Below are 24,115 nucleotides of genomic sequence, written 5' to 3'. Positions count from 1 at the left end.
GTGAAGATTATTTCTGCGGAGACAGCCTCCGAAAAGGAAGTAAACTGTTTGAAAGTGGACATTGTGTTCGACGTCGCAGCTCTACGGGACGACCCGATCCCCATTCGTGCAAAATGCTTGCCGCAAACAAATGTCACGAAGCCCGGCTACGACGTGGAGCTCATCGTGAGTACATCGCCTCATTTCGTGCTAAAAAACCAGTGCTTACGCTTAAGCGATGCGTTTGGAGAAATATCTCTTAGGTCTACTTTGCTTTTCTGGAGTCTGCTACTGGTGCCTGCCTCGCGCGCCCGATCGAGCGACCAGCAATACAGACGCGCGCGACAATCACTTCGGCGGCACGTTTATAAACTGGTGAACATGCTGAACGCTGGTCAGCAGTGATTTTTGCCGCCTTTATTAAACTCGCCAAGGCTGTGACGTGTCGTTGAATTAGCGATAGAGCATCGCTTACTTCTACAAGTATGTTTGATGTAGCACTAGTTTGTGCGGAGATCGCCTCACTGCACGCTGTCTCCTTTCGATCTGCGTTCCGAGAGTAGTAAAAATGTAAACTGTGGGTTTCAAAGTCCCGAAACGACACACAGGCTATGAGAGATGCCGTAGTGGAGCTCTCTGGATTATGTGTGCCCAGCCCCCGAACCTCCACGATGAGTGAAAGCGCCCTCACCAAAGTTGCGGCATGATCAGTTACTTTTATGCTGAAACTGAAGAAGTCAGTTTGGTAAACAGTTGTTTTTGCTAGAGGTACCTTCTTGCATTTTCAAGTGTCTCCCGAAGCTCGCTGCTCGCCTTGGTTTTCGCGCTGCCTAAGCGCGTAGTTCATATCGCAAGCCGAGCTCGGTCTTAAAAAGAACGCTTCATTGCATCGAGTAACTGTTATTGACGAACTCAGCCTGCATGCCAGGGGATTGTTTCCTTCCGTGTAATTGGATTCAACGCTGTAAGTTACCATGCTTTGATTCAAATTGAGCTGAGAATGTTTTTTTTACTATTATTGACAGGTACCAGAGCTTGCTCTCGAAGATGCAGTGTGTACAGTGGTGAGCAACCTTGTCTAGAGCGCTCGGGCGGTGCACTTCCTTGCAAACAAATCCAGATTTTGTGGCAGCCTCTAGGGTCCAGCTGCAATGCTTGCACGGAAGTAGCGCCAGATAGCCTCGTAAACAAAGCAGGCACGAAAACTTTGCCCTGTAATGAGGGGCTGCTCTCTAATTTCGGTTTTTGTTACCAAGTGCGCACTGCTCAAGCGCTCTAGACAAGGCTGCTCTCCACTGTACCTGCAAGACAGGGAATGAAGGCCGCTGCAAGCATATGGCAGCAGTTGTGCACTATGTAAATTGCACACAAAACAATTCGTCTACAAGTGGCCCAAGAAGCTAGGGCAAGCCATTTGTTAAAGGTCTGGGCATTTATAATAAAGGAGCCTGCCTGCACAGATGCCTTGGATGAGCCGTGGAGCAAGTTGTTTCTTTGCCACCAGCTACTCCACCTGTTCAGGGTGCAATGTCAGTTGCTGCACTGCTTGATGGACTGTGGGGTGAAGACTGCTTACTAGTTACAACAATTGGCCACGAGCTTTCCGTGAAAGTGAGCGAAGAACCTGATGAGCAAGTGGCAGCCCTGTCACCGACACCAAAAGTCACTCGAGGTAATGGGCGCACTTCATCACAGCACCATTCTAATGAACCGTGGAGCAACGCTGAAAACGAAATTGAGTTTTACATGGGGCATGTAATGGCAACGCGACAAGAAACTGCAGACGTAGAAATGAAAACACGAGAACCCAAAAGGGATGTGAACTTCTGGAAAAATATTCGTGCCGTTCGCATTTCTGCAAGCAGTAAGGCACACGCCATTCTGAGGTTCAGGCGGCAACTTGCTCAATTGGCTGAAGGGCTTTTGAAATGGAAAATTTTTGGTCACCAGCCACAGCCGACGGTGTTGCCTTAGAAGGGGAGGCAGTGACATTATTTGCCACTGAGGTTGGTGCAGAGGTTCACAAGTGCTGTCTGTCTGTAATGGTGGAGCAGCTAGGCTCTGCTGCACACCTGATGGAATTGTCTCGAAACAATCAAAGGAATTTTGGCTTCAGGTGAAATGCACTTTTACATACAAGAATCAATCGATTGTGGACTTTGAGAACAAGGATTGTAATGTGCCATACTTGCTGTTCAGTGGTGGACTGCTGGAACCGAAGAAAACGTACACGTATTTTACCAAAATCCAGTTGTCCCTGTATGTGTGAGGCTTCGAACTATGTTATTTATATGTGCGCTCTAAAACTCAACAAAGCACCGTGAGAGTTCCTGTGGACAAAGAATTTCTGTGCGCATCTATTCCCAAGCTCGAGAAATTTTGTTTCTCACAGTTGCTGCGCGCTTTAGCAAGGGCAGCAAACAATAGGGCATGTTAATTTGGACGCTCAGAAACATGCTTAGTGTCATAGGTTTTGTTACCACCTTTATAAAATAAACACATTTTCACAGCTGACATCAATGATTTCGTTTTTTTACACGCAAGAAAAATAAGTTCACTTCCTTTTCACAATACGATTCATGCACCAGATATATGGGCCATTAAGTTGCCATCTATGGCGGCTATATTGGTTTAATAATTGGCTTCTGAAGATTTTTGAGAGCACCACACATGTCGACTATTTTTGCAGCATGCGGAACCAAGTCTGATGAGAGTTTCTCCGAAAGTATGCGGTAAATCTTCATTCGTTGGATACATCGCTCCAACATGTATCCTAGCAGTCGCAACCTTGTAAGTCTCGAAAACTTATTCTCTAGTCAATGTTTCATTAGGACGAGCGAACACTAGCATCTCAAATTTAACACGACGGTCTGCCAGCTGATTCCTTATTAGGGGAAACCCCTTGTCAGCCAAGACAGTCTAACCTTGGTTCAGAACATGTAAAATCCCACGATCTGTTGTTATTAAGGAATCTGTGGCACGGCCACCGTAAGCTCTGGAGAGAAAGCCAGTTATTCCACTTGACGAGATGCCAACGAGAAACTTCTCTGCATAGCAGCCTTTATAACTAGAGAACATGACAACTTTCTCATGCGCTGTAGTTGGTGCAGAGCAAGGGACCTCAGTGCAGTCAATTATGACTCGACACTGGTTGTAGTGTAACTTGAAGCATTCTGGCATCATTAGTTCATTTGTTGTCTCTGAGGGCCAATATATCATGGGTCGCATTTTCTTGTGTAGAATGTTTAGGGCGAAAAAAAAATGACGGGTACATATTGTTCGATGAATATTAAAAAGTCTGGTAGAGCTGAGTATGACAAGTTTAACTTAAGCTTTGTTAAAAACAGTAAAAGCTTGTTTGAAGTGGTCACAACTTCAGCATGCAGTTGAGACAGAAACAAGCAGGATATTATTTTGCAGCTTGTTAAACACAGGAGCAGAGACGCCAGCAATGGAAGCCAGACCTTCTTTAAGCGTAGAAAGCTGGGCTAGTTGGTTGCTAGTACAATTGTGAGACATTCCAGCGGCGAAAAAAGACACGAACGAAGGTAGAGCAGAGAGGACAAACGCTGGACTTCAACTGAGGTTTATTCCACAAACAGGTATTTATGTACAAAGGGGGCGCAAAGAGATAGTAATCCGCGACCAGATAACAATACAGTATCAAAACAAATGCAGAAAGCACGAGTGCCATGCCACTCTTGTTTACCACATCGGCGCACCTTCTATCTATGGCCTACCTGGCTGAACCAACACGTTCGCCTTGAGGCGTAGCGCCACAGAAGGGCCGCTGACGCAGTTTATTTTGACATTGAATATACTGAAAGCTTCAAAAATTTCTCGGCTCTTTTGAGTCTTTTCAGTCGGGTCCGAGCTCCCATTGCGATTGGGTAGAGAGCGCTGACCGCTGACTCTGCGATGGCTTGTCTTGATTACATGAGTATGGGATGTGCGGTGTGTCTGCCTTTTGGTGTCTACAGATAGTAGATGACCCGCCGCGGTGGCTCAGTGGATACGGCGCTCGGCTGCTGTCCCGGAAGACGCGGGTTCGATCCCGGCCGCGGCGGTTGAATTTCGATGAAGGCGAAATTCTAGAGGCCCGTGTACTGTGCGATGTCAGTGCACGTTAAAGAACCTCAGGTGGTCGAAATTTCTGGAGCCCTTCACTACGGCGTCTCTCATAGCCTCAGTTGCTTTGGGACGTTAAACCCCAATAAACCAAACCAAACCAGATAGTAGATGAGTCCTTTAGGGAGGACTCCCCGCTACACATAAGTGCCGTGGGTCTTTTGGTGTCTACAGAGAGAACAGACGAGACTGAATTGCTGTGGGAACCAAATGGAGTGCATGTACGGATTAAAGAAAGTGTCTGTTTGGAGCTGCCGCCGACTGACTTTTTGTGTTTTACTTAGATATCTGTGTGGCTCTGGGAAGATTTGTCTTTCTTTCATGAAAAAAAATCACTTGATATCCTCATACGATCCCTTTATTTTAAATTACGCGGTTTGGTCACATGCATGGTGGTTGATGAAGAGGCGATGTGTAATGCATAGCGTTGTTGCAGTTGAACACGAGGCGTGATCGGCTGCGGCGATGGCATAGTCCTCTTGTGCTGTGGCCAGTGAAGCTGATCTGTTCGCGCTGCCGCAGTTTCGAAACCCAGTTACGGCAACATTTATTTTATTTCTCCAGGTTGGCCAAGGTCACCCTCGTTGAAAGTCTCGTTTATTTCCCACCATTTCCCGCATCATGTGGCTAACTTCAGAAGCTTTACCCCACGCCCGCCTTTTCCGGTTACGACGCCGATAGCGGTTGCGCACTGAAACGCTGACTTAGCTTTGTAGCTTCGTTGGCAGCATCGCTTAGTGCAAGCGCAATGTGCTTGCTACGGCACCAACCCCGGATATCCCCTTGTTTTTGCACTGTTTGACCTTTTGCAGACAACCAGCCGAGACCACAACGACATCCCTGCGTTCCGTTTTGTGCTTCTTCCGGCTGCTGCCTTCGCTGCTTCCTGGCACCCTTGCGCCGCGGCGAGGAAACGGTCCCGCTGTTTACTCGACCTCATTCACGCTCGCTCTCTGGCCATCCCTTCGCTGGCCGTTTCTTCCGGTTGGGGAGAGGAGAAGCGGCACCGCTCCCCAAATCATTTTCCTTGGAGGCCTGTCGATGAGTTACTAAGCCACGCTGCGTTTGTTGTTTTCCTGGCGTCCCCAGCGTGTTTGCCGAGCTCGTTAGCCGAGTTTGCGGCTGGGCAGCAGGAGACAGCCACGGAGGGAGAAACGGGTACGTGCGCTTTATTGCTTCGCCCCCGCTGCCTCCGGAGTGGCCCCGCCTTTATCCGCCGCGGCCTCCCATCGCAGGGGCGAATTGGGAAAAACAAAAGGAAAAATGGGAATCCCTTCTTATACGGCGGCCGTAAACGACGCGATGGCCTCGAATGCGGCGTAGATCCCAACGCGAAGCTTTGCGTCTCTCGTTTAGAGGCTCTGGTTCCGCTCCTCATATTTTATCCCGCGCCTTACAGGATTATTAGATCGTGCGCGCTTTTTTTGGTATTGCCTTTTTGCTCCGTTGTGCGCCTGGAAAACAATGGTAGTGGAGGGGAGCATGGTTCGGCACTTGCCCTTCGCCTCCAGGGAGCACTTCGGGCAGCGAGAGAGTGCTTTGCGTTTCGTTCCTGCTATTGTCTTGCTTCCATAATTCGGCCAGAAAAGATACAGAAACGCGTATCTCACTCCGAAAAAAAAAAAAGAAGATCAGTAGTGCTGGCTGCTGTCAGCCTCGGCTGACGTTTAGGTTTCAGAGCCTCTGGCGCATATCGGGTGCGAATGAAAAAAAAAACTGATTTCTTTATTTATTCAGAACCCACAGCGCCCGTAGGCATTACAGTGATGGGGAGAATGAAAAGGAATTCTTATAGCACAGGTCTAAAACGGGTGAACTCTTGCCACACGCTAATAAAATACTCGCTGTGGACAAAGTACTCATAATAAAAGTAATGAACATCGCCGAGGGAACAAAAATTCTCGGCGATTAAGCATTGCTAAGCACGAAGTACTGTGCCACAGGTTTTTGCAGGTGGACGCCACCGCCACGGGCGTTAAGCGCAGTTGACTTGTCCACTGACCCAGGCAGGCAGTTATGCACGTCTTCAACTTTTTCAACGTTGCTGCCGATGTACACCGACGACCTATGCTCCAGTGCCGCATTTCTGCTGCAATGCTGTCGACACCAACGCATATTGCTTTAAGGCGCATTCACACTTGCCCCAAAATCCGGCGAGCGAAGCGGATTCGGCCGCTTTTGAAGCCGAGCGAGGCGGAAAGCGGCGTGGCGAGGCCGATCGGTCTAGAGTTACTGTATATGCTACCATCCAGACCGATTTCCGCCGCGCGGCGAAAAACATGGTGGCGCCCTTCGAAGCCAGATCCCTCGCTTCGGACTGAATTCTCGTTGCTGCTGCCTTTTTCAGAGCGTTCACTGGCCATAAATGGGGCACCGGTCTTTCGCTTCGTCTCACTTCGCCTCTAAGAAAACGTATAAGTGATAAATTAGCTTTATTTTTATTCAGAGTGACGATTCTGCCGCTTCTAGGCTTAAGAGGAGATAAATCTAAGAGAGGAATAAGCCGGGCTAGTTGGTACATCATTTGAATAGAAACAGAGGAGAGTCGGTTTGCTGACAGTAATGGTTCGCGTCCTAACAACTAGATGGCGCCACTGTAGGCTGAGTTTATTTTTGCATCTGTGTTAGCATACTAACTAAAAAGTGCGAATGCGCCTGCGTTTCACGTACGTAAGCATGCATACGCTTATGGTTTGTAGACAGCATAAATTTATGCTTTTTTCTCACTATATATGTGTATGCCGCCGGCAGCGACGTGGTGTGGACAAGCGAGAAACAGCAGCGGCGCGGCGGTTCCGCCTCGCCAACAGGGCGTCAACAGATGAGAACAGGCCCTAGTTTTTGCGGCGAGCGAATCCGCTTCGCTCGCCGGATTTTTGGGCAAGTGTGAACGTGCCTTTAGTACCGCGTTTCTGCCACAACGTCTACGCCGACGCGTGCAGCGCACATCGTTCTGTCACCAACGTCACATTGCTCAAAGCTCGAATATTAGTTTGATAGTGGTATTAGCTGATGAATATGATGCGCAATGCAGAACCCGAGAGTTACGGTGCAGTATTTTGCTGCGGTGATAGCCTACTGCTCTCGCGCAGTAGCCAGTGAAGCTGATCTGTTCGCGCCGCCACGGGCTCGAATCCCAGTCGCGGATATTTATTTGGTTCATTTTAATTGATTTTTTTTTGGCTCTGCACGAACCCGCAATTATCCCAAGATCTTGCTTGGGTGTTTGCCCGTCGGAATAATGCTTTTGCACAGATACCGAGAGCCACAGTAAACACTCAACAGCGAAAAGAAGACATGATTCGATACAACACTGACAACATTGCGAGGCAAATATTTCCACAGAAAAAATGACATCCTGAATAATTTTTGTCTGACGAGAGATTTCGCGCACTTTTAAAGGACAAAGTGAGGCTACTTGACGTATTTATCTTTTTTTACCTGAATCACGAGCTGCATACAGTATGAAAATTTTGCGCGTAATTGTCGTCGTCTTCTGTTCAGCATGTGCTAGTCTAATTCACGTGTGCTCGCAGATGGTGCTGGAAATCCTAGCGATGGCAGGAAAAATCGGGTGACGTCATCAAGCGGCCATAGTAGACAGTTTTAGCTGTGCATCCGTAACGGCTTAGCTTGCGCAGGCAGTTTCCTGGGACGGTAGTGCGCATGCGCAGAAAGCAAGCGCGAGCCCTGCGTCTTGCGTGCGTACGCAATAGTTCCGGTGTTTTCGTGGCTTGCGTGGTTAACGTTGACAACATGGCGGCGCCCGTCGCGCCCGTTTCGGACCAAATACTGCGCCGCGCTGCATTTTTCGACGCGATACCTCGCTCTAAACGGTTGTATTCGCTTTTATTTTGCGCATTCTCACCCCTCCGTAATTATATAGGTGAGAACTAGTCATCGTTTGTTAGATAAAGTGACGAATTTCTTGATGTTAAACCTAACTATGTACGTCGTACACTGTCGGCATAGCAACGACATCAGGCAAAGCGCTTCTCCAGCTTTGTACTGGGTTTTGCATTTTCACTTGTTTCCGCTGATTTACGCTTTAAAAATACAAATCCTTAGAATGCATCTATTATTGCCGCAGGAGGTATTCGAACCGAGTGTTTCACTCAGACCTATGTGGAATCAGCGTTCGGAAGCGCGTTTTCGTTTCATTTCTCCGTCCAGATCGACCGCTCATGGTGACACTAACGCTTTCACCTGGGTAGCTCGTAAGCAGCCTTAAGTAAATGTTTTTTGTTTATCTTTTATGGCTGGCGGATCCCAAACAGTGCATGCATATTCTAGGATTGATCTGACATTAGTCTTGTAAAGCAAATCCCGAGAGGCTAATGGGATGTTTTGAAGAATGCGGCGAAGAAAACCGAGTGCACGGCGCGCCTTGGCAGGTGTCCGCCGAGATATCTGAGACAGATAGTGCGCTATTTCTTTTCCTCAAAAACCAATTTACCAATTTTGCCTTGGAAATTGTATATTTGACATGTTGATGCCAATGTCCATGCCAATTTAACTTTGTACTAAATTACTCGCCTAGAAACTTGTATTCTGATACACGGCTTAAAGAAAAATTGTGTAGCGTGTAGGTTTGAATTTGAGGGTTTCTCTATTTTGTGCGTACCATATATACTGTTTATTTCAGGCTAAGTTTCATGTGCCATTTTGTGCACCACAAAGGTATTTTATCCGAATCGTGTTGAATCATGTAGGTGCCTATTTCAAGAAGTGATTGTCCTTAAAAGCGTACGATCATCTGCAAACAGCCTCATATCGGATGTAATACCAACGATGATGTTATCAACATATAGCAAAAATAATAGTGGACCTAACACGCACCCTTGGAGGGCGACGGTTGTGACCTCTGCCGTCAGACATTGTGTGCCGTTGACAACAAGCTGAATTCTTTTCTCACCCAACATATCGTTTGAGGGTTAATGTCGCAATTATGCATTTTTTGAATGAGCAGGTTATGGCTTACTGTGTCATGTGCTTTCTGAAAGTCTAGATATATGTATTCCACTGAAACTCGTTTGTCCAAAGCAGCTGCTTAGTCATGTGAAAATTCTGTCAGTGTGGTGACGCAGGAATAACCTTTCCGAAAACTGTGTTGACGAGTGTTAAATAGTGAATTCGCATTCATATGCGCTATGGCACTGGTGTACAAGACATGCTTTAATATTTCGCATGCAACACACGTTAAAGGTATCAGGCGGTAGTCTGAGACACAGCTTCTCGGACCTGATTTATGTGCATGCGCAATGCTTTTGCATCTTTCCACTCATTTGGCAAAGACGCCTCCCTCTGTGAGTGGTCAGAAATTATCTTTAAAGAGGAACGGTGCAAGCGAACGCGGGAACAGCTTGTAAAAGCTGTTTGACAATCCATCAGGGACCCCACATTTTGAAGCTTACAGTTGCTGCAACGATGCCTCAGTCTTACTTGTGCCGATAAAAATGTCTTTCATATCAGTTATCTGCCGATTGCGAGCTGGTTCGTTTGAGTAACCTTGCTCCGTCACCGGCGCGAAAACGAAACTGAACTGTAATCACCGTAATATTTTGCCGTCTCGACGTCTTCGTGCAGACAGGTATCGCCTGCTACAAGAGGCGGTATCGAAAGATTATCTTTTCCGTTTGTTTTTTTACATTCTTCAGAAATTCGCTTGTGTCGCAAATGAAATGATTCGGAAAACAAATCTTTAGCTGTGCTTACAGCCAGTTGTACTTTACGTGTTAGTTCCGGCAGTTTGTTTCATTGTTCATTAATATGGTTCGTTTTAAGAATACGATAACATCTGTAGTGAGTCTGCACAGCTGTTTTCTAAACCAAGGTTTAATTCTGCTTTATCTACCAACTAGTAGTCTTGATGGAACAAAGTAATGTCTCACTCCGTACATTTCTGCTTTAGTACACTCCATGATTGGGAAACGCCTTCGTTTTCTGCTTTTGTTTTGAATAAAGAAAAAATGTTCCCACTTCTCTGTTCGTACCGTCCACATCTGCTTAATGGTAGTGGTATTCGTTCCAGCTTCCTTGGTATACTTCATTGCACAACACACGGCATTATGGTCACTCTTTCCCGAAATAACAATAGTTGAGCTCAATAAATCAGGTTGATTTGTTAACAATAAATGTTTTGTGTGTTCTAGTATCATCTGCAGAAACGAAAATAAGTTTACAGTAGTTATTATCTCCTGCTTAGAACGACCGACTACACGTTGAGAGTGGGATTGACAATTCTAGTGTGGATCTGGCAGGTTAAAATTCCCCCTCTGCCACCGCGGCCGCTTAGTGGTTATAGTTACTGACCTGAAAGACGCGGGTTCGATCCCAGCCGCGGCGGTCGAATTTCGATGAAGGCGAAATTCTAGAAGCCCGTGTACTGGGCGATGCCAGTGCACGTAAAAGAAGCCCAGGTGGTCGAAATTTCCGGAGCCCTTCACTACGGCGTCCCTCATAGCCTGAGCCGCTTTGAGACGTTAAACCCACATAAAACCATAAAAAAATCCCCTCCTCTGATTATTGAATCTCTTCGCAGTAATTGCAATAGGCTTCAAACCTACAACTCTTCTACATAAGAATCTGGCGGACGATAAAAGCTACAGACTGTGAGAACTTGCTGGTTGGGGAACACACACTGGCACAAAACAACTTCGCATAGGCGGACATCAACAATGATTTGACTGGATGACATTGAGCTGTCTATTAAAATCAATGCTTTTGCGCCGTGCGTATGTTATCTTTCCTGTAATGTAAACAGAGCAGTAAATATCTCATTGTCAAGAATGCTGTTGCACAGCCATGATTTTGTGCCTAATACCATGGACGGCTTGATCACGTCCTGATCATATTGATACATGCATTCGAAGAGACAGAAGTAGTGCACGCACTAGAAGAGGAAGAAGTTAGTTGGCTCTCGCGCGCGCGCTCGAACCACTGAGGGTCCGCCGCAGGTTTTTCGTCTCTGCGCTGGTGTTCTTTTTGGCGTTGCACGCTACAGTTTGGTGGAGGTGCGGGGTACGCTTCCTGACCTGCACACTGCCCTGGAAGAGTCTGCTCGGACGTGGTTTGAAAACCACGAGGCTACCCTTCCCACCTGGGAGACGTTTTGCCGGAGTCTCCTGGCTACGTTCCCCAACGCTGACCTCCGGGAGAAGGCTGAAGCTGCGCTGCACTCCCGAAATCAGCGCACGAACGAAAGCGTGCGCATGTACACTGAAGACATGGCCCGTCTTTTCAAGCGCGCCGACCCCAACATGACAGAGGAGAAGAAGCTACGTCATCTCATGCGTGGGGTTAAGCAGGAGCTGTTCGCGGGCCTCGTGCGCAGCCCACCCCGCACGGTGGCGGAATTTCTAACCGAGGCGACCACGATGGAGACGACGCTGCAACAACGGGCCCGCCAGTACAACCGGGACATCAACTGCATGGTGCCCGAAGGCTTTTCGTCGTGTCTCGGCGGCAGTGCAGACACCTTGCGCGAACTAATTCGCTCAGTTGTCCGGGAGGAACTCCAACGGATCCATCTGCCCCAGGTTGCACCTGCGCCGCGCCAGGGACGAGGTGCGACAGGCTGCGCAGGCTGCGCAGGCACCTCCTGTCACCGAAGCGCCGTCCCGGTTCGATGACAGACCCACGTACGCATCCGTTGTACGTCGCACGACAGGCTACGGTCCCGTTACCCCAACGCCTGGCGTGAGCAACATCGGCACATGTCACGCAAGCGTGCCTGGCTACGGTATGGCCCCGGCGACCCCCGTGAGTAACATCGCCACATATTCCGCAACCGCATCTGCTACAGCTGGGCCACGCCCTCGCAAGTCGGATTTGTGGCGTACACCGGACCGCAGGCCTCTGTGATACCACTGTGGGGAGCCCGGTCACCTCTACCGAGCATGTCCGTACCGCCAAGTGGGCCTTCGCGGTTTCCATCCCGACGCACCCTGCCCTCAGAACGGCGAACGTCCGCATGAGATTGCGCAGCATCTATGGGCACGCCAGAACCCTGCCTACTCTGGAAGGCGCGAGTCGCGTTCCCCTTCGCCTCTCCGTTATCGCTCATCCAGCCCTGGCCGCCAGAGTAGCTCTGCTGGCCGTCGCTCGCCGAGTCCGCGTCGGGAAAACTAACACCAGCGACCTCTGGAGGCAAGGCCGCTGACGTCGGGACGTGTCAAGACCCTCCATCGCGAAACCCTCGAGCCGACGATACCTGGACAGCGAGAGGCAGCGACAGTATCAGATACGCTGCATCCGATTTGCGTGTGACAGTTGATGGCACTGAGATTACCGCGCTGCTCGATACCGGTGCTGATTATTCTGTTATGAGCCGTGTCTTTGCTGGAGAACTTAAGAAAGTTCTGACACCGTGGACGGGGACCCCCATTCGCACCGCTGGTGGCCACCTAATTTCCCCTGTGGGCAAGTGCACAGCTAGAGTTGGGATCACTGGTTTCACGTACGTTGGTGAATTTGTCGTACTACCCGAGTGTTCCAGAGACTTGATTCTGGGGATCGACTTCCTGCAGTCGAACGGCGCTGTGATTGACTTTCAGGAGGCACGTGTCACGTTCTCGACCAAACAGGCTGTGGCGCGCTTTGACTCCCGCGATCCCTGCAGCAACGCCCTGCGCATTGTCGAGAACGACGTTACGGTGCCGCCGCGGTGCAGTGTTCTGGTGCTCGTGCGGAATGACCTCTTTCACGACTACGAGGGCCTAGCGGACAGCCATAGCCCACTGCTGCTTAAGCGGGGACTTGCCGTTGCAAGAGGTCTCGTCCAACTACGTGACGGCCGCACCCACGTTCTCCTGACTAACTTTGCCAACGAACATCAGCACCTGGCCAAAGGCATGGCTATTGCCTTCCTCCACGACGTTGCTGAGGTTCCAGGTTTGTGCACCGTGGGAGGACCCACTCCGGAGCATGCTGGTTCAGAGGGATCTTCTGTCGGACCTCTTGGCAGACTTTGCGGACTGTTTCGCTACGTGCTCGAAGGTCGGCCGAACTCCACTCGCCAAGCATCGTATCATCACTGACGAGACTACGCGACCCGTCTGCCAGCGCCCATATCGTGTTTCCCCGGTGGAGAGAGAAGCCATTCAAAATCAGGTTGCCGAGATGCTTGAAGACGATGTCATTCAGCCGTCCACCAGTCCGTGGGCATCGCCTGTGGTTCTTGTAAAAAAAAGGACAATACTCTGCGTTTCTGCGTGGACGACAGGAAACTTAACAACGTGACCAAAAAGGACGTTTACCCGCTGCCCAGGATAGATGACGCACTCGACCGATTGAGGAATGCCCGATACTTCTCGTCATTAGATCTTAAAAGCGGGTACTGGCAAATCGAAGTGGACGAGCGAGACCGGGAGAAGACGGCTTTCGTGACGCCTGACGGCCTCTATGAGTTTAAAGTGCTTCCATTTGGTCTGTGCTCAGCACCGGCCACGTTCCAACGCATGATGGACACTGTTCTCTCCGGCTTGAAATGGCAGTCCTGCTTGGTGTTCCTGGACGATGTCGTTATATTTTCGACCACCTTTGACCAACACTTGCAGCGGTTGCGCATTGTGCTACAAGCGCTCAAATCCGCGCAACTCACCATCAAAGCCGAGAAATGCCATTTTGGCTTTGAGGAACTTCGCTTTCTTGGTCACGTTGTCAGCGCACAAGGTGTTCGCCCGGACCCTGATAAGACCGCTGCCGTCTCAGGTTTTCCACGCCCAACTGACAAGAAGGCCGTTCGCCGGTTTTTGGGCCTGTGCTCCTATTATAGGCGCTTTATTCAAGATTTCTCGAAAATCGCGGAACCGCTGAACGCACTGACCCGTGACGACGCGCCCTTCCTGTGGGGGACCGACGAAGAGGCTGCATTTACCGAGCTTCGCAGCCGTCTGCAAAGCACTCCGATACTCGGCCATTTCGACGAGCATGCTGCCACGGACATCCACACTGACGCCAGCAATGTTGGCCTTGGTGCAGTGCTGATACAGTGGCAAGACGGTGCAGAACGGGTCATCAGTTATGCTAGTCGAACACTTACGCGCTCCGAGAACAATTATTCTACGGCGGAGAAAGAATGTCTTGCAGTGATATGGGCCATCTGCAAATTCCGACCGTACCTCTACGGACGACCCTTCCGTGTGGTAAGCGACCACCACTCCTTATGCTGGCTGGCGAGCCTCAAAGACCCTGCGCTGATTTCGGGAGTGCAGCGCAGCTTCAGCCTTCTCCCGGCGGTCAGCGTTGGGGAACGTCGCCAGGAGACTCCGGCAAAACGTCTCCCAGGTGGGAAGGGTAGCCTCGTGGTTTTCAAACCACGTCCGAGCAGACTCTTCCAGGGCAAAGTAGACGTTATTGAGCTTGCGCTCGTCGCACCAGCCGTTGTACCGTGCGACCCGCTCGAAGGTCTCCAGCCAGTCCTCAGCGTCTTCGAACACGTCACCGTGAAAAGATGGCGGTGTTCGCGGTGGGTGGCAAAGGATCGGCGCCAGGGGCCTGGTGTCAGCGGCCATGGCAGTTGGATTCGACGGTAGAGGCTGGATCGGCGGCGGGGTCCTGGTGTCAGTGGCCATGTCAGTTGGACTCGGCGGTCGAGGCTGCGTCGTCCTTGTTGGCGGGGGATGGGGCCCAAATTCAGGCGACTCTCCGCGGAGACGGCGGCTGGGTCGCTGGTGAACCGGTGTGAGGTCCGTAGTGACGCTGTACGGAGTGTGCAGGTCAGGAAGCGTACCCCGCACCTCCACCAAACTGTAGCGTGCAACGCCAAAAAGAACACCAGCGCAGAGACGAAAAACCTGCGGCGGACCCTCAGTGGTTCGAGCGCGCGCGCGAGAGCCAACTAACTTCTTCCTCTTCTAGTGCATGCACTACTTCTGTCTCTTCGAATGCATGTATCAATATCATGACATCACTTCCACGTGCGGTTGTCTTCTTTCAAGTTTCGGAACTTTTGTGCTTTCCTTTTCACGTACAACTCATGTTATTTTTGCTGAGCCCTTTTATTTCTTCACTTCCACGTGCGGGTAGCCGTCTTTTAAAGTTTGCCGGAGATCTTGCATCGTTTTGGTTTGTTTTTTATTTCCTCATCTTGTTTTGCTATTGGTTGTAGGGTCACACGTGCCATAATCTGAACTAACAAACGTAGCGTTGAAACAGGACACAGAAAGATGAGGACAGGACGGGGCTACATGTAGCCTACATGTAGGCACATGCATGTGGGGCTACATGTAGGGGCTACATGTAGGACGGGGCTACATGTAGCCCCGTCCTGTTCTCATTTTTCTGTGTCCTGTTTCAACGCTACGTTTGTTCGTTCAGATTATGTATGACCAACTGGCCCCACAGTGTAGTCTGTTAAACTTCACACGTGCCATCTTCTGTAAAACCCATGAGGTTTTTCGATAAATTATCAGTTGCAAGTACCGCCCTGTGTTTTCGCCTGCCTCGGTTCTGCGTCTGTTTCGGTTTTAGTCGTTATGTCTGAACAAACTGGTTTAGAACTTTTCTCTCCATAGCTGTGTGCAAGGCTTGCATGAGCGTAAAGTAAGGCGTTACGATGCTTTTGAGCCAGCGACGGCCGGAAGCACAACGAAGAACGATTTTTGCCATCTCACTCGCTTGTTCGCTGACGTCCTCCCGCTCTGCGGCTTCGCTTCCATTTTTCGCCCGCCACGTACGCATTAGCGCAACCGGCTTGGTTGTTTCTTACACCTCGCTTTAGCATTTTTTTTTTCTTTCTAGATCGTAATCGCCTTCCACCGAGGTAGTGTGCGCCTATAGGGCCTGCAGAGGAGACGCCGGATGAAAAGCGCTGGAAACTATACGGTGTCGTCGACGAGAAGCGCGTTGGCGATTTCGTTCAACTACCCGGCAGAATAGGCGTTATCACCTACCATAGTACAGGGCCTTGTGCTCCACCTTCGCGTAAGGCCCCCCTCTGCTCTGGCGCTGGGGTGGCTGCGACGCCGTGATTTATTATGCATGTGGCCGCGTCCTCGGCCGAGCGGCCTTCCTGGGGGGGCCAAACTGAATATTTCGCGGTCTCGCTTTTTCCTCCCTCGCTCCGCTCTCGGTTGTTTTCGAACGCCTTTTTTTCCTCCGCTGCACGGAGCACAAGCACTGCATCCGGCCCGAAAGCCCGGGCTGGGAAATGTGCTCCTTCGCCGGGCCCGGACGGCTTGAAAGCACGAGCAGAGCCAGGCTCGAGTCCGTACATAGAAAGCTGCGTACGGTTTGTCATTCATTATTTCAAGGGAAGTGCACCTCTGGTGTTATAGCAACTAGACTTAACAAATAGGGCCATGGTGTTTGTTGAGAAAAAAATTGCTGAGAGCTTATTTCCTTATTTATGGCGGCTGCTATAGTCACATGTTCCTCACACGACAAAAATAACGAGTAATGCCAATTTTTTTGCGGCTGTTGCCTGAAACATCTCGCAAATGTAACAGTCTCAGAGCTGAAACCTTTCCACATATTAATGCCAATTTTTTTGCGACTGTTGCCTGAAACATCTCGGAAGTGTAACAGACTCAGAGCTAAAATCTTTCCAATTAATAAATGCCATTTTTTTTTTGTGACTGTTACCTGAAACGTCTCGGAAATGTAACAGTCTCAGAGCTAAATTCTTCCCACTTAATAAATGTCAATTTTTTTGCGACTCTTGCCTGAAACGTCTGATAAATGTAAGTGTCCCAGAGATAAAATCTTTCCAGTTAATAAATGCCAATATCTTTTGCGTCTATAGCCTGAAACGTCTCTGAAATGTAAGAGTCCCAGAGCTAAAATCTTTCCAATTACTAAACCACTGCATTCACTTTTTTGCTGGCACAGAAGGAGAGCGATTCCATTTATAGACCGACTTGAAACAGGGTCTCTCACTGTCCAAGTAATTAAATTCCCGGACGTGCACGCCTCGCCGCGTTGTACGATACAAGAAAAGAAGTTAAATGGGAAAATGCGCAAAATCCAGAATGGGCTGCACCGTTATTAATGGAACTTTGTAACACCTGACTCATGGCTCATTTGCACGAGTGCGTTCGTCAGATCTACCAGACGGCGCTCCGTATCTGCTCGCTTTTGTGTTACCGCTAACGACTCGACATTTGAAGTCTCAGAACAACCGCTTCATCCGATTTCTCGACAGACAGCTGTGTGTTCCAGTGTAGTCTTTGACTGTATGCCTTCACCGCCCAAATACGCATGTTGACGCTGCGAGACACGCCATTGGAGGAAAGCATATTGCCTTTTCAATTTCGGATCTTCAAACACACACTTTTCGTCTGCTAGAAACGCGGCCAGTGCGGCCATGATTCGATACGCGAAATCATGCTCATTATCAAAATAAATAAATATCAGTGCTGCGGCTTCGAGGACGTTTTAATAATTAGATATCGCGGGACGTAAAAAAATGACTGAAAGAAACTGTGGCGGTAATGCAGCGTTTATTGCGCTTTTATGGAGCCATTTGGCTGTCCGAAGTCCGAGGCTATGCACAGAGAAGATGTCACAGTTCGATAAGTCAAGCGGGTGAACCCATCTCAGGTTCTTTTTCTTTTTGCATATAGTATATGGTGTTTGAGCGTTCATTCACTCAGAGAGGCGTATTCCGACAATACACGAGGGTTTTGCAAATATATCTTTTGGTCATTGAAAAGCACTAAGCGGGGCGGCTGATTCAGCAGACCGAATCGGTTGTACATTGTTACTGACGGCCTGTGCTACCGACCGGCCAAGCAGCCAGTATTTTTTACTGTGACAGCAGTAGCAGTGTAACTTCTCGAAAATGCCAGCGTGCTACTATGGCTGGAGCGTGAAGCCTCCAAAGAACACCAGCCACCTCCCCAGCGCGCCATCCTAGCTAGCAGGATGCCGCCAACCCAACCCACCACGAACACACCTGCCTCTAAGCCTCCACAAGTCCTGCGCCCCCCAGAAGCCCGCGCAGCTGCAGAAGGAAAAATCAACGGCGAAATTAAATTCAAGGACGCAGTGAGAAAGCCAGCTGCCTTCAAGAAAGGCCTGCCACTAGCCACCCCCAAAATTAATCGGAGTGAGAATGTTATAATTAACTGCTATCGTAGCTGTCTTGCACCAGGTTTCATGATCGTCCTGTCAGTTCTTTCGGGATAGTGCCTGGCGAAGCGGTTTAGAGCTTGGTTGGTTTCGGGGGGTGGTAGGATCCGCCTCCTCCCCTTGGCTATTTACCTGCTACCGACTATGGCGATTTTATCACTAACGACCGAGGGCCTGTATTGGGAACAGTTGGGGATAGGAGTTAATGAAGAACACCTCAGCAATGTTCGATTCGGTGATGACAATGCTTTGCTGAGTCACTCAGGAGATGAACTGCAAAGCATGATCAATGAGTTAGACAAGCAGAGCAGAACGGTGGGTCTAAAAATTAACATGCATAAAACCAAAATAATGTTCAAAAGTCTCGTAAGGGAACAGCAGTTCACAATCGGTAGCGAGGTGCTGGAAGTGGTAAGGAAATACTTGTACTCAGGGCAGGTAGTGGCGGCAGGATCCGGACCACGAAAGTATAATAACTAGAAGAATAAGAACGGGGTGAAGCGCATATTTGTTTATTTATTTATTTATTTATTTATTAACAAAATACTGCGGACACTGAGTCCAAGCAGGGTGGGCGAACAAGTCAATCAAACGGCACAAAACGCAACAGTTCAAAAAAAAAAAAAAAGAACAACACAATACAGCAATAATTGGTTAAAACTCATGAGACAATGATTTAACTAACTGATTCCAATCTGTAATTGTGCGTGGAAAGAACGAAAACTTGTAAGTGTCTGTTCTAGCGAATATAGGGGTTAGAGAAGTGGGATGGTGTTGACGAGTTTGTCTGGTTGGTGCCGGCGTTAAGTATGATGAGGGATCCAAACCAAGTTTGTTATGTAATAAGAGAGAAATAAATTCTAACCTAAGCTTTCTTCTCCGATGTTCAAGTAGTTCAATTTTATTAATCTCCATTAAAGTGGTTGGGGAGTCAGTCCTTGCATATTTATTAAAAATAAACCTGACGGCTCTTCTCTGTATTCTTTCCAGATTTTTTACGTTAAATTTAGTATACGGGTCCCACACTATGCATGCATATTCCAGTTTAGGCATAATTATTGAAGAATAACAAAGTAGCTTAATTTTAGAAGGAGCATTTTTTAGTTTATGCCTTGAGCAACACAGTTTTCGAAATGCAGCTGAGCAGATATTGTTTATGTGCAAGTTCCACGATAGGTTGCTACTTATGGTTACTCCTAGGTATTTGTAGTTGGATACTTGTTTAAGAGGGAGAGAGCCTAATTTATATGTGTGGCTATGACGTACGGTTTTTCGGGTTATCGGCATATAAACACATTTATCAGCATTCAGAATCATGCCCCATCGGTCGCACCATTCGAAAACATTGTTCAAAGCTCTGTCCAGGTCACATTGATCTTCCTTATTTGTAACTTCTCGGTATGGAACGCAATCGTCAGCGAACAATCGAATATGCACTGGTGGGTTAACAACTTGAACAATATCATTCACATACAGAAGAAAAAGCAGAGGACCCAAAACACTTCCTTGGGGAACACCGGATGAAACTGGAAGAGAGCCCGTACGTAGTCCACCCACTTCAACAAACTGTTTGCGGTCTTTTAAGTATGCAGTAATCCATGTCACTAAACTATCAGGAATGCCAATTTCTTTCATTTTAAAAATTAGTTTATCATGAGGAACTTTATTAAATGCCTTGCTAAAATCCAGAAATATTGCATCGATTTGGCCTTTATTATCTATACAGGAAGCAAATGAATTTATTACATGTTATGGCATGTTATTTCATATAATGAATGACAGTTGAGTAATATCCCTCAAGAGAACGGCATGCAACAGCTGTATCTTACCCGTACTCACCTATGGGGCAGAAACATGGAGGCTGACGTAAGGGGTTCATTTAAGTTAAAGACAACGCAATGAGCTATAAAAAGGAAAATGATAGGTGTAACGTTAAGCGACCGGTAGCGGGCGGAGTGGGTGAGGGAACAAACGCGGGTTAATGACATCCTAGTCGAAATCAAGAGGAAGAAATGGGCTCGGGTAGGACATGAAATGCGAAGGCAAGATGACCGCTTGTCCTCGTGGGTAACGGAGCGGATTCCAAGAGAAAGCGAACGCAGCAGGGGACGGCAGAAAGTTAGGTGGGCGGATGAGATTAAGAAGCTTGCAGGCATGCGGAGGCCGCAGCTGGCAAAGGGTAAGGTCAACAGAAGAGACATCGGAGAGGCCTTTGCCCCGCAGTGGGCGTAGTCGGGCTGATGATGATGATGGCGACCGAGCTCGTGAAGTACTGAGAGCAGAAGTAAACAAGAGAGTGTAGTAGAGTGAGGGCGGGGGTTCAGCCAATTGGAACGGCTTTTCAATTAAAGGCTATGCGCAGTCCCTCTTCGTATAAACAGTGACTTAGCGCTAAGCCTCGATTATTTCCTGTTTTCTTTGAAAAGACGAGTACCCTATTGTAGCACCAAGTGGGCTAAGCACAATATCGAGGCAGTCTTCGAGGTAGCTGAGTGTTTTCAGCCACAGGGCTGTGCAGGTGCCGTTGCCTTGGAAACTGACGACTCGTTCTGCAGATGGGAAAAATTTAAGGCGGTGCCGAATGCCTTTTTTCACAGTGGCTGCACCGTCGCGCATGAAAACGAAGATTGGCCGCTTCTCCGGCCTCCCAGGCCATCCTTCTGAAAAGTGGAAAATAACTGCAGTTGTGCTTGGCGAGGCGAATTGAAAGAGCCCAAATGTCCAATAATAACTGCTTATTGTACTTTATTTTGCTATGCGTCAAGTTACAGTTCCTAAAAATTTAACTTCATCTGGGGCGGAACATATTTTTAATTATTTTATGTTTCTTTTGCGGACAGCTTGCTAGTCTGGCAACCTTTGATCGCTGAAGTTACACGGGCAAGGGAAAGGCACGTACTGAGCGCTGTGTTTTTTTTTGTTCGTCGTCTTGGCTGCGCTGTTAGTTTTTCAACTGTAGAGTGCTCCGTAGTCCACACAATTCTCCTCCTGATTCTGCAAAACACACTAGCAGTTGTGGTGGTTTAAACGAGTCCTTGCTCTGCGCGCTTTCTTGAGCTGCGTCCTCGCTGTCGTGTCTTCTGTGGAAGCTGTGGAAGCTGGCAGATAAACTGCGGCGCTGCGTGTCAGGACCGTCAGGGGTCCCTGCAGAACGCTTACGGGATGCTTCTCGGAACGGGCGCAGCCGGAAGAGGCGGCCATGACCGTGGCAAAAAGAAAACAAAAAAAAACAGCAAGACAGGCATGTAGGATAGAGAGATATCTGCGCGCTGGCTTAAAGGGATCATTTTACTCCAGTCACCGCGTTGGTTCAGTGGCTACTGACCCGAAAGACGCGGGTTCGATCCCGGCCGCGCTGCTCGAATTTCGATGCAGGCGAAATTCTAGAGGCCCGTCTACTGTGCGATATCAGTGCATGTCAAAGAACCCCAGGTGGTCGAAATTATCTGGAGCCATCCACTACGGCGTTCTTCATAGCCTGTGTCGCTTTTGGACGTTAAACCCCATAAAACATAAACCACTGTTACAGCGCTCCATCAGTGTTTCTTTGCGCACCTACAGGTCTGGCCGACGTACTCTTTAACGCAGCTTAAAGGTTTCACATGCTACTCCTACTATGCGTGCATTTAGCCCGCCGACTTCGGTGCGTGTAGTAGAGGCATAAAAAATTTTTCAGAGCTTGAATGGCTTTTGATAAAGACAAGCTGACGCTGGCGTATTCATATGTAATATGGTGAGGAACCACACGGCGTGTTCACCTCTGTCTGCCCCTCGCACACCCACGTGCATTCCTGACACTGTCCCAGGCTTGGCGCACGCGGTTTCTGCTTCCGAGGCCGGCGTACGAGATACCAAGCCTTGCCGGCAGAGTTGTCCACTTTAACAAAAGGAATTTCTACAGTAATTAAGTACTCCTTCCGGAAATTACTGCCCTAAAATTAATCATTACACTACTGAATTACTAGACCAGAAAAGTAATGAATTACATTGCACACGAAGTTACTTAAATCACTCAGATGTCTGGCAAAATACTCCCGTATATGCCCGGTGTATTCCGTAAGAGGTTGACCTAAAAAGATACTGCTGCCCTGAAGCTCGTGTCGCAGCAGGAGGTGACGAAGGTGCAGCCTCTGAGGGGACGAGGCCCAGAAGCGTGCGTCTTCCCTCCTCCAGCAGGGCTGCCGTCACTTTGTGTGCCACGCACTCAACACTTGTCATCAACAGTTTAAGCTGCCTGTAATGCTGATCAGAATAAACCGGACGGGGTGACGCGTGCTGCGGTACTAAAATGTCCTAGATGGAGCTCTCGCTCTACATAGAGGATGGATTAAACGCAGGCTGGACGAATTTCACTTTCGAGTGCGAAAGCTCTCATACGATCGCAAGAGCCGAGCGAAAATCTTGCTTGTGCATCTTACTTATGCATCGCTCTTTGCCATAGCAACTGTGACGCCAAGCGACAAGAATTTGGCCCAGGCCCCTCCCTAAATTTGGGCTAGGGCCGATGTATCCAAAATCGATGTCCAATCACAGTCTACTGTGCCAGACGCGATGGCGACCTCCAAATTTTACCCAGGTAATTTCCAAAAATTTGGTCCGGGCCACCCTCGAAGAAGTACTTTACAGCTTTGAGATTTGCACCATCTGGTTGCTATGGTGTCGCTTGCGGCGTCACCATTTAACGTCAGCTCACACTTCGGTTTAAGCGGAGTTAAACCCCGGGTTTTTTTTTTTTTTTCCACCGCCAGTTTCATTTTTGCGTGTGTCTGTGAATAGGCGTGGATGCACTCCCCACGAAGGCGACTGGCTGAGGTCGAATTCATGCTTTCTTGGCTTCTCTTTTCGATGGAGGCTAAACGCAAAACGACGCCCGTCTGCTGTCCGACGTCAGCGGAGGTGGAAGATCCCCGGGTGGTCGAAATTACTGCGCAGCCCCGTACTGCGGCCCCTCTATCTCTCTTCATTCACTCCCACCTTCCTCCCTTCCCTCTCGGCGCGGTTGAGGCTGCGCCACTTCCTTCCCTCAAAAAGCGCTAAAACCACTAATTGTTTCCCTGTTCTTTTCTCCCAGACTGCCAGTTCGGCAACCTGACGTACGAGCTGGAGGAGCGATGGCGTCCCGACCTGGGCCCTCCGTTCGGCGTGCTGTACTGCGTTCGCTGCGAGTGCACCCCTGTGAGTATGCACCTTGCCTTATCCGTAACCTTTGCAATCAGTATGCTTGAAAAATTCGACATCATTGAGGTAGCCCGCATTGGAGTAATGCGAAACCAATGACGCCTCCTCATTTCAAGTTGCTTTTTGTTTTTAATTGGTTCCTTCATTAGTCACTTCATGCACAATTAATTCATTTAAATTATCTTTAATTCACAATTAATTCACATTTAACTAACATTCAAATAACGTAATTCACCCTTAATCCAGCTTAATTTACCATTAATTCTGTATAAAACACATTATATCAGCTTAATTCATAATTAAATCACCTTTATTAACAGTTAATGCACCTTAATTCACTTCAATTCATTTTTGACACTTTCCATATTTATTCATTATTGATTGTATTTCGATTAACAGCACATTTTCTCTCGTTTCATCTCAGTATTCATTCCGGACTTTCAAATTTGGCGCCACTTTTGCTCTGGCCCCGCCCACTTCTTCAACATTTTTGGCTCTAATTATTTCACTATTCATCCGATTTATATTTTTGTTTTCCTGCGCAGCATCCTCACATCATCCTCATTCTATTACAACCACTCGTTTGACGCTACCTCTTCTGAGTTGGCCTCAACTGCTGCCGGCACATTGTGCAGACACGACACCGCCGATATAGCCCAGTAATGCTTTCGCATTAATAGGAGCCGTTCTATTTTGTCACATTACGGCAAGCTACCGTTTGCATGACAAGGAGCAGAGGCCCGAAAGCGCAGCGCGC

The 24,115-nt window shown here is 48.5% G+C and overlaps 1 protein-coding gene across 2 annotated transcripts in view; it reads left to right on the top strand.

The window, feature by feature from the left end:
- The window catches only part of LOC149365148 (dorsal-ventral patterning protein Sog-like), a 396,279-nt gene that overhangs the window by 148,634 nt on the left and 223,530 nt on the right, over window positions 1–24,115 (top strand). For both annotated transcript variants that reach the window (XM_089575239.1, XM_089575238.1), the window contains exon 2: window positions 23,252–23,355. In XM_089575239.1, the coding sequence (XP_089431365.1) occupies window positions 23,252–23,355 (104 nt within the window). The remainder of the gene's footprint in view (window positions 1–23,251; window positions 23,356–24,115) is intronic.

This window comes from Amblyomma mixtum, chromosome 2 (genome assembly GCF_055824585.1).
Source record: "Amblyomma mixtum isolate Tamu chromosome 2, ASM5582458v1, whole genome shotgun sequence".
NCBI classification, from domain to species: domain Eukaryota; kingdom Metazoa; phylum Arthropoda; class Arachnida; order Ixodida; family Ixodidae; genus Amblyomma; species Amblyomma mixtum.
The sequence above is the reverse complement of the archived record's forward strand: the minus strand, read 5'-3'. Positions and strand labels throughout refer to the sequence as shown.